At 46.8% G+C, this 10120-nt stretch overlaps 2 protein-coding genes across 2 annotated transcripts; one reads left to right on the top strand and one right to left on the bottom strand.

The window, feature by feature from the left end:
• Window positions 1-2753: 2753 nt before the first annotated feature.
• Window positions 2754-6624, bottom strand: LOC115171278 (uncharacterized protein K02A2.6-like; the record flags this gene model as incomplete). The annotated part of the gene is made up of 1 exon (XM_029727935.1): window positions 2754-6624. A coding segment is annotated over exon 1 (3816 nt), but the record flags the coding sequence as incomplete, so codon positions are not given.
• A 942-nt stretch (window positions 6625-7566) lies between these two features.
• LOC115170618 (leucine-rich repeat-containing protein 4C) lies at window positions 7567-10120 on the top strand. The gene is made up of 3 exons (XM_029726874.1): window positions 7567-7658; window positions 8072-8442; window positions 8661-10120. Exons 2-3 carry the CDS (start codon window positions 8167-8169, stop codon window positions 9438-9440), a joined length of 1056 nt encoding a protein of 351 aa, XP_029582734.1. The 5' UTR covers window positions 7567-7658; window positions 8072-8166; the 3' UTR covers window positions 9441-10120.

The raw sequence follows: 10120 nt of genomic DNA on the forward strand, positions 1-10120 counted from the left end.
CATGGTTTTCTAGTAGTTGATGTAGCAATCAGTCTTTCATTCACACTCGTATCAAAATATTCCTTTCTCAGGGAAAAGGAACTCATCTTCAACTCATTGTTTTGTAAAATGCGTTATTTCAACTTTTTATTGAGCTGGATCATCTGGGATGAATGAATTGCTGTTGTATCAAACCATTTTTCTTCTTTGCTATGCCTTCAAATTGTCAGCAGGGGGCATCATAGAAATGTAAATGAAGGTGGGACATGAGATGTTTGAATGTGGTAAACATGCAATGACCATGTCCATTCAATAGGTCATATCAGACAGTATCCAAGCTCTAAGGTCTTGCCTTCAATAAACAATAAGTATCCACATAACAAAGAACCATGGCACATTGTCAGAATTACACATGACATCTAAAAATCTATTTGGTGAAATGCCACAAACGGTGTTGAAATGCTGTATGTTCCCTATTCACTCACTTAATGAATTAGAGTAGGCCTGCCTACCTGTCATGAGAAATTGAGGGCTTCTAGGGGCATTTGTGGGCTACTCCACATAATCAGAAATACAAGGGAGATGACCTCAACCAATTAAAGGAGCCTATTCTTCCATATAGAATGGCATGCTTAGTCACTCATATTGTAGTTTCACTCTGGCTTTAGTTCTGACATTTTTTACCTCCAATTAATTCAGGCTGAGAATAGTTTTCCTTTGTCCAGGACTCCATGTATAGGGAGAGGTGAAACGGATCTGAAACTGTACCCTACACGTGCGTTGGTCAGCAGGACTGTGTATGAATCTATTATTCACAGCCAGTTTCGCCTTTATCACCACCTAGAACCCCTCCAGGTGCAAAGAATTGTCCATCTATTAATTTGTGGTCAAACTCTCAGATGGTGTAGCAACTGGTGGCATGATGTTTAACTTGTTGAGAAGAATATTGTTTCAATGGATGCCTTTAGATAAAGAAAATGCTGTGGTGTGGCAAGTTTGGAATATTGGTATGTTTGCGAAATGTATGTATGTGGGTATGTATGTGTGTGTATGTGTGTGTATATATATATATATATATATATAATTTTTTTTTAAATCAATTTACATAAGTATTCAGATCCTTTACTCAGTACTTTTTGGAAGCACCTTTGACAGCAATTACAGCCTCGAATCTTCTTGGGTATGTCGGAACAAGCTTGGTACACCTGTATTTGGGGAGTTTCTCCCATTCTTCAGGTCTCCAGAGATGTTCGATTGGGTTCAAGTCTGGGCTCTGGCTGGGCTACTAAAGGACATTCAGAGATTTGTTCCGAAGTCACTGCTGTGTTGTCTTGGCTGTGTACTTAGGGTTGTTGTCCTGTTGGAAGGTAAACCTTTGCCCCAGTCCAAGGCCCTGAGCACTCTGGAGCAGGTTTTCCTTTGATCCTGACAAGTCTCCCAGTCCCTGCCACTGAAAAACATCCCCACCACATGATGCTGCCACCACCATGCTTCACCGTAGGGATGGTGACAGGATTCCTCCAGATGTGAAGCTTGGCATTCAGGCCAAAGAGTTTCATCAGACCAGAGAATCTTTAGGTGCCTTTTGGCAAATTCCAAGCGGTCTGTCATGTGCCTTTTACTGAGCCTTCCGTCTGGCCACTCCACCACGAAGGCCTGATTTGTTGTGCTGCAGAGATAGTTGTCCTTCTGGAAGTTTCTCCCATCTCCACAGAGGAACTATGGAGCTCTGTCAGAGTGACCATCGGGTTCTTCGTCATCTCCCTGACCAAGGCCCTAATCCCCCGATTGCTCAGTTTGCCCGGGTGGACAGCTCTAGGAAAAGTCTTGGTGGTTTCAAACTTCTTCCATTTAAGAATAATGGAAGCCACTGTGTTCTTGGGGACCTTCAATGCTGCAGACATTTTCTGGTACCCTAACCCAGATCTGTGCCTCGATACAATCCTGTCTTGGAGCTCTATGGACAATTCCTTTTGATCTCATGGCTTGGTTTTTGCTCTGACAGAAATGTGTCTTTCCAAAAAAGGTGTAGTAACTTGACAAGGAATGGCCACACGCATTTCGATATTACTTTCCTTTACTTTCAACCCAAACCTAAAGGTGTATTGCCAGGTACAAACGGTACAAATATAACAGAACTATATAGCCCACTCAGTCGGTGGTAGAATCACATTGCACAGAACTCACTCTTGGTGATGACATCATCAAAGGGGAAAGGTCAAGGTTAATGCCAATAATAACCATGTAATTATTTATATAGTGTCCACACTATAACACTTCTCCCCCCTCAATTTAAATCCCCCCCCTGTAAGGAAAACATAAAGTTAACAAGTAAACCACATTAGTGTTTTCTTCTCCTTACTACACCACACTGTAGAACTTCTGCTGGTGTTACGGTAAATGTAACCAAAACAACAACAATAAAATGACAGTCCTTATTTCTTTTCAACTAGGTCTGCTGCTCCAAACAAACACTAACACCACGAGTCTCTCAGTCTCAACTACAGAGTTAGTTTTTCAGGAGGCTTGTGACTACGCTGTGATCTGCGCAGTACTCCTGGTGTGCTACGAGACACAGGTAAGGCATGTCCCAGTGGAGCTGGGTCTGAGGGCACAGGAGCGGGTTGGGTGTTTGTGAGAGAATGTCCATCACCCTCTGCTGGAACCACTGAATGCCCCTGTTCCTCAGATGCTGTTTCCTGTGGGATTTCAACTTGTATACTACCACCCACAGCTGTTCCGTCTGAAAACATGGTCTTGTCTTTGTCATAGCGCAGGCGGAGATGGTCCTGGTGTCTGCGCATGACTCGACCATCAGTCAGTTTGACCACAAAGGAGACGGGACCACTCTGACTCAGAATGATACCTGGCAACCAGCGTTGGCTGCTTGTGAAGTTGCGGATGTAGACAGTGTCATTGGGTTTTAACTGTCTCTCCCTTGCGTGGTGGTCATGTCTCTCTTTTTGTTTCTCCTGCTTCCGTTCCACTCGTGCTCTGATGTTCGGACGCAGTAGATCCAGGTGAGCTTTTGGCCTTCTGCCCATTAACATCACCGCTGGAGCCTGTCCTGTTGTTGTTTGTGGCGTGATGCGGTACTGGAACAAGAACCGAGAGAGCTTAGTAGTGATGGTTCCCCCAGTCATCCTTTTGAGCCCCTCTTTCAGTGTCTGCACAGCCCGCTCCGCTAAGCCGTTTGAGGCCGGGTGAAACGGGGCGCTGCGGACATGGCGGATCCCGTTTCTCCGCATGAATTCTTGGAACAAATCACAGGTAAACGTTGTTGCGTTGTCGGACACCAGAGAGTCCGGCAGACCATGGGTTGAAAACACCTGCCGAAGCTTTTCGATGGTTGTGGTCGCTGTGATGTTGCTCATGATGTGCGCCTCCAGCCACTTGGAGTGTGCGTCCACCATGACAAGGAACATGTGACCCATGAAAGGGCCTGCAAAATCTATATGCAGCCTAGACCATGGGTGGTCAGGCCACTCCCACAGATGTAGTGGCGCGGGCGGCGCCATCTTCTGGTTGATCTGGCACTCAGAACATGATTTAACTTTGTCTTCTACCTCCTGATCCATGTTAGGCCACCAGATGTAAGATCTGGCTAAACTTTTCATCCGGGAGGCACCCGGGTGAGCCTCATGGACCTCATCCATGACTTGTGCACGGCCAGGGGGTGGAACAACCACTCTGGACCCCCAGAGTATGCAGCCATCCTGCACACTCAGCTCCGTTTTGCGCTTTGCGTAAGGTCCTAGTCCATCATCCTCTATGACAGGAGGCCAACCCTGCATCAGGAATCTTTTCACTTGGGACAGGATAGGATCCCGGTCTGTCCACTGTTTGATCTGATTGGCATTCACAGGTGAGTTTGACAATCTCTCCATTAGGAAAATTGTCTCGGGAGGCACCACAGTTGTGGCAGGCATCTCTGGTAGCGGGAGACGGCTGAGCGCGTCTGCATTTGCATTGTCCTTCCCCGCTCTATACACTATCGTATACTGGTAAGCCGACAGTGTCAGGGCCCAACGCTGTAACCTTGCTGAAGCCATGGGCGGAATGCATCTTGATTCACTAAAAAGGCTCATCAGTGGTTTGTGGTCAGTGCATATGGTGAAATGACTACCGTAGAGGTACTGATGGAAGCGTTTCACAGCAAAGACTATGGCCAGACCTTCCTTGTCTAACTGTGAATAACCCTTCTCAGCACTCGTCAGCGTACGTGATGCAAATCCAATGGGTCTCTCTGACCCGTCCTCCATCTGATGAGAGAGTACTGCCCCGACGCCATAGGGTGAGGCGTCACATGACAGGATGATCTCTTTGTCTTGGTCAAAATGAACCAGAAGTTGTGCTGATTGTAGTAGTGCTTTCACTTCCTTGAAAGCTTTCTCTTGTGCTGGCCCCCACTTCCATTTACAGTCTTTGTGGAGCAACTGATAAAGTGGAGCCAACACTGTTGACAGCTCAGGGAGGAACTTCCCATAGTAGTTCACCATGCCCAGGAACGACCTGAGCTCTGACCCATTCTTGGGGTTTGGAGCATCCTTGATTGCCCTGACTTTGTCCTCCACAGGACACAGACCCTGCGCTGTGATCTTGTGACCTAGGTATGTCACACTCTGTGCTTGGAATGTGCACTTGCTACGCTTCAGGCGCAGCCCTGCCTCAGAGAATCTCTTTAACACCTGGTCCAGATGGTGGAGGTGCTCCTCCTCCGTCTCCCCTGTAACCAGGATGTCATCCAGGTACACTGCTACATGAGGGATCCCCTGCAGCAGATTGTCCATTGTCCTCTGGAAAATGGCTGGGCTGGACGCCACTCCGAAAACCAAGCGGTTGTACCTGAACAAGCCTTTGTGCGTGTTGACTGTGACATACTCTTTTGAGTCCTCGTCCAGGAGGAGCTGTTGGTAGGCGTGACTCATGTCAAGCTTTGAGAACGTCTTGCCTCCTGCCAGTGTCGCGAACAAGTCCTCCACCCGTGGCAGCGGGTAAGCGTCTAGCTTAGAGGCCCTGTTGATGGTGAGTTTGTAGTCCCCACATATACGCACCGTGCCGTCACTTTTCAGAACGGGAACGATAGGAGCTGCCCAGCGGGAGAACTGAACGGGAGTAATGACGTTTGCTTCCTGCAGCCGCTCCAACTCATCTTCCACTTTCTTTTTCATGGCGTAAGGCACTGTCCTGGGCTTGAAAAAGCGAGGCTCGGCCTGAGGATCCACGAACAGCTTAACTGTAGTGCCCTGCAGTGTGCCCAGTTCCTCTTTGAAAATCTCTGGGTATTTTTGAATGACATCCTCAGTCACTCGGGTGTGTTTTATCTCACCCCAGCTCAGTTGTATTTTGTTTAGCCAGTCACGCCCTAGTAAACTAGGCCCATTCCCTTTCACCACCAGGAGCCGTGCTCTCGCTTCCTGGCTGTTGTATGCAATGTTCACTTCTAGAGCCCCAAGCAATGGTATGGTCTCCCCGGTGTACGTACGCAGTCTGATCCCTGCCGGTGTGAGGGCAGAAACCTGTCTTGAGCCCCATTTTTGTTTGTAGGTCTCCTCACTTATGACAGAGGCAGAGGCCCCCGTGTCAACCTCCATCCTCATCTGCTTTCCATCTACCTCCACTGTAGCATAAATAGGCTCTGCGCGCGGCTCCCTCACATTAAACATGTTGTAGGAACAATGCTCGTCCTCCTCCTCTGTGCTCTCTAGGTGGTGCGCTGCTGACTGAGGCTTTGGTGCTGTGAACTTGCCCAGCCCAGTCCGCCCACCCTCTGGCTTGCTCCTAGGACCCCTGCATTTTTTTGCTAAATGTCCCTTTTTGTTGCAATTGTGACAGACAGTCTCCATGAACTTACAGTTGTTACCATAATGTGTCCCTCCACATCTGAAACATTCCACTGCTTTTCCCCTTTTTCCTGCCGCCTCTTTTGTCACCTGATGCACTGCACAACTTTCACTATTGGCCTTTTGAATAATTTTCACATTACTAGCGGCCATCTCCATCCCTTGAGATAGTTCCAATGCCCTCTTGAAAGTCAGTGTGGCTTCCCCAAGCAACCGGCGCTGTATGCTGTCCTCATTAATGCCACAGACTAATCTGTCACGGAGCATGTCCTCTAACATAGCCCCAAACTCACAATGTTCAGAGAGTTCCCGTAATTCAGCAACAAAGTTAGCAACAGACTGACCTGTTTTCCGAAAATGGCCGTTAAACTTGAACCTCTGGACAATCACTGAAGGCTTTGGATTGTGGTGAGTCTGAACGAGAGCAACTAGATCCCCAAAAGGAATTTCTCCCGGTCTCCGTGGTGTAGCCAAATTCCTCATTAGCTTGTAGGTTTTAGCCCCACACACACTCAAGAGAATAGAGCGCTGTTTAGCCTCATCTATGATTCCATTTGCCAAGAAAAAGTGTCCCAACCTTTCCACATATTCCGTCCAGTCTTCGTTCTCTTCCACAAACTCAGTGATAGTCCCAAACATTGCCATTATAACGCCAACCTGTCCTTGATCCTCGTTAGCGATTTGCACTTGCTGCTGATTGTCCCCGTCGGCGTTTCCGTCCAGTGGCACCTGCTCTCCGTCGCTCATTAAGCTAGCTAGCTAACTCGCCCTGTACAAGTTGATAAAGTTTTATCCTCGTCGCCAAAAAAGGTGTAGTAACTTGACAAGGAATGGCCACACGCATTTCGATATTACTTTCCTTTACTTTCAACCCAAACCTAAAGGTGTATTGCCAGGTACAAACGGTACAAATATAACAGAACTATATAGCCCACTCAGTCGGTGGTAGAATCACATTGCACAGAACTCACTCTTGGTGATGACATCATCAAAGGGGAAAGGTCAAGGTTAATGCCAATAATAACCATGTAATTATTTATATAGTGTCCACACTATAACACAAATCATGTCCAATCAATTGAATTTACCACAGGTGGATTCCAATCAAGTTGTAGAAGCATCTCAAGGATGGGATGATCAATGGAAACAGGATGCACCGGAGTTCAATTTCGAGTCACATAGAAAAGGGTCTTAATACTTATGTAAATAAAGGTATTTTTGTTATTTTTAATACATTTGCAAAAATGTCTAAACTTGTGTTTTTTGTCGTTGTGGAGTATTGTGTGTAGATTGAAGATTACTTTATTTATTCAATTTTAGAATAAGGCTGTAATGTAACAATGTGGAAAAAGTCTAGGGGTCTGAATACTTTCCGAATTCACTGTTTATAACTATTGGACACAATTTGATGGATGCAACATGTAACCTCTGCGTGAATGTGATTTAATACGACGCAATGACATTTGTTCAGAAGAAATTCACAACTACAAATTGTGTAATATTAAAGTTGGGGGATTGCAGGGCAGATGTTCCATCGTCAGTTTTTCAAATTAGAAAAACGAGGGGTCTTCAATGGGTAACTGGGATGTTTATTCTATTCTTGCTAATAGCAGGACACTGGATAAATTGAGGTGAAATAAAAGGGAGGGGGTCTGAGAATGAGTACTAGAACAAAAACTCCATTATTAGATGGGAACATCTGTAGGGCGGATGATTTGTGGATTAGGTCTCGACGGAAAAAGCGGGAGGGAGCGTGACAAAGAGAGATGAGGGCGCAGGAGTTAGTTTACTGATGCGGCACCAGCGCGTCTCGTTGATTGGATATAAAGATTGTAGGTAAAGTATTGTTTAATTTAATTACTTACGAGTTATTTACCGTTGCTGTTATAGTTCGTTGAATAGGCTTGCTGTTTTGTCGGTTTAAAAAAGTAACCTTTTATATTTACATTGTAATGTATTTAAAAACGCAATTGTGTGTTTCTGCAATTACCAACAATAGGCTATGCGTAAAACCTTCACATTACGCGCAACCGGCTCACTGCTGGTATTGTGTACAGTAACGGATTCTAAATGTTTTCTAACTTGTCTTTTAGAGATGTCGACTTGTTCAAGCTATTAAAAGCCTACAGATGACAGATCTATTAAATGTACATGTTCCTCTATCGTACCGAATACTCACTACTCAGCGACAGCGTTTGATACTGCATCTCCAAACCATAAGTATAATGGTTGTTTGCCTTATTTTGCAGATATTCCTCACATATCTGGATTCTGACACTCCACTCCAAACGTCTTCAAGCCTTGTCGTGATAAAGCACTTTAGGTGCACATTTTTGCAAGTAATATGTTATTTCCTGCTCTGCTGCTGCTGCTGGCGCTGTCTTCAGTGGTAGATTCAAAAGAGTGCCCTCACCACTGCCTCTGCTACGAACACTCGGATTTGGTGGACTGCCGAGCGCGCGGGTTCCTCCAAGTGCCCCATGGCCTGTCCCATGGCACCTGGCTGCTGGACCTGGGTGGCAACTTGCTGATGGAAGTGCGGAGCCGTGCCTTTGCCGGACTTTGGTCACTGCGTGTCCTGGTGCTGTCTGACAGTGGAATCCAGCTGCTGCAGCCCGAGGTAACACATGCGAAACCAATAAATGTCATATACTCATGGGGGACCTACTGTGTACATTTTTGTTCTTGCCCAACACTAGTAATGGATTGAGAAACACTGCGATAGCCTATGCATTAGTGGCATAGTTTAGCATAAGGATTTGATGGTGGATATGAAGGTTTGATGCCGATGATTACTTTTCTTCAGAGGGTATAATTTATTGTACCCTCTGCTCCCAGGCCTTCTACTCCCTCTCCTTTTTGGAGAAGCTGGACATGAGCCGTAACAAGCTGCGCCGGCTGCCGTCGGACTTCTCCCACAGTCTGTCCTCGGTCCGGGAGCTCCGGCTGGACCACAACACCCTTGAGCGACTGGAAGTCTCCAGCCTGGAGCACCTGGAGAGCCTGGAGAAGCTGGACCTCAGCCACAACCACATCACCTTCCTGCAGCCAGGAGCCTTCCGGGGCCTGTCTCGACTGCGCCACCTCTACCTCCATGCCAACCAGCTGGGAGCTGTACGCCATGGTTCCCTGTCCATGCTGCCCGTCCTGGAGGCCCTGCAGCTGGGCCAGAACAACATCACTCACATCGACACGGAGGCTCTGGCTCCCCTGCACAGTCTCACCCTGCTGGGCCTGGAGGGAAACCAGCTGCAGCACCTTAAGTTCAAGACCTTTCTGAGCCTCCACACGGCCGGCACCCACCTGCAGCTAGCTGGCAACCCATGGAACTGCGACTGCGACCTGCACCGGGTCTTCAGCAAGCTGCTGAGTGTGCGCCACTTGCACGTTGACGACTACCACAACGTGACGTGCCACGAGCCTCTGCAGCTGGCGGGCGCCTCGCTGGCGTGGGTGGACAGTCAGTTGTGCATGGCAGAGACGGCCACCGTGCTGGTCATCACCGTGACGGTGCTGGTTACCGTGTTGGCAGCTGTGGTTATGGCTGAGCACACCCGCAAGAAGAACCAACATGGCGTCAAGAGCTGGGATGCTGAGTCGCAGTCCCAGGAGAGGTGACTGTCATGGGGGAGGGACACTGAGTAAGTGTTCGATAGATGCATTTTCCCTCACCGATCTACGATCATATTTCACACCATGCTCCCTGGTCATTTTATGTTTGAAGAATAAAAAAGAAAGGGGCCATTTCCCATCTGCAGCAAACTGACTGTGAGGGTTCATAACACACCTCCGGCTCAGACTGTTCCTTAGCATTCAGTTTAACTTGTTGGAGGCACTCATTCTCTCTTCTACTTCGTCATGGTCATAATGCATGGCCCAATCTGGTTCCAAGAGTCTGAGAAACGATATTTTAGAGTATGAGCAGTTTTGTATGATGTATCTAGGAGTCTGTGACTTGTGGAACTGGAGGAATGGACATCATTATTTTTCAGTGTATCATTTAAGACCTACCTGAAGTGTTTGACTGCTCACAATTTATCCTGTTAATTTATTTCTTAAAACACCAGTACAGTACTTGTCTTTTTCTGTTCAACATTTTCTCTTCAATGTCTATTCCATTTCTGCACACTGACGAGAAAACATGAGTGTCATGTTTCAAATGTAGGCCTATACTCCAAAGTACAGTAGTTGTTTTGTTTTCATGAATGATGATGATTATCTTCTAACACATGGATATGTTTGATAGGGAATTTATTGTATACAGATGGTAATAAAGTATGATTCTTTTTTTGACTCTA

Source organism: Salmo trutta, chromosome 32 (assembly GCF_901001165.1).
Source record: "Salmo trutta chromosome 32, fSalTru1.1, whole genome shotgun sequence".
NCBI classification, from domain to species: domain Eukaryota; kingdom Metazoa; phylum Chordata; class Actinopteri; order Salmoniformes; family Salmonidae; genus Salmo; species Salmo trutta.

What these genes read in the sequence shown, in the direction of transcription:
- LOC115170618 (XM_029726874.1), top strand. Translation starts at nt 8,167, where the DNA reads ATGTTATTTCCTGCTCTGCTGCTGCTGCTGGCGCTGTCTTCAGTGGTA. An exon ending in TCCAGCTGCTGCAGCCCGAG is followed by an intron (nt 8,443 to 8,660) that starts GTAACACATGCG and finishes CTCTGCTCCCAG; the next exon opens with GCCTTCTACTCCCTCTCCTT.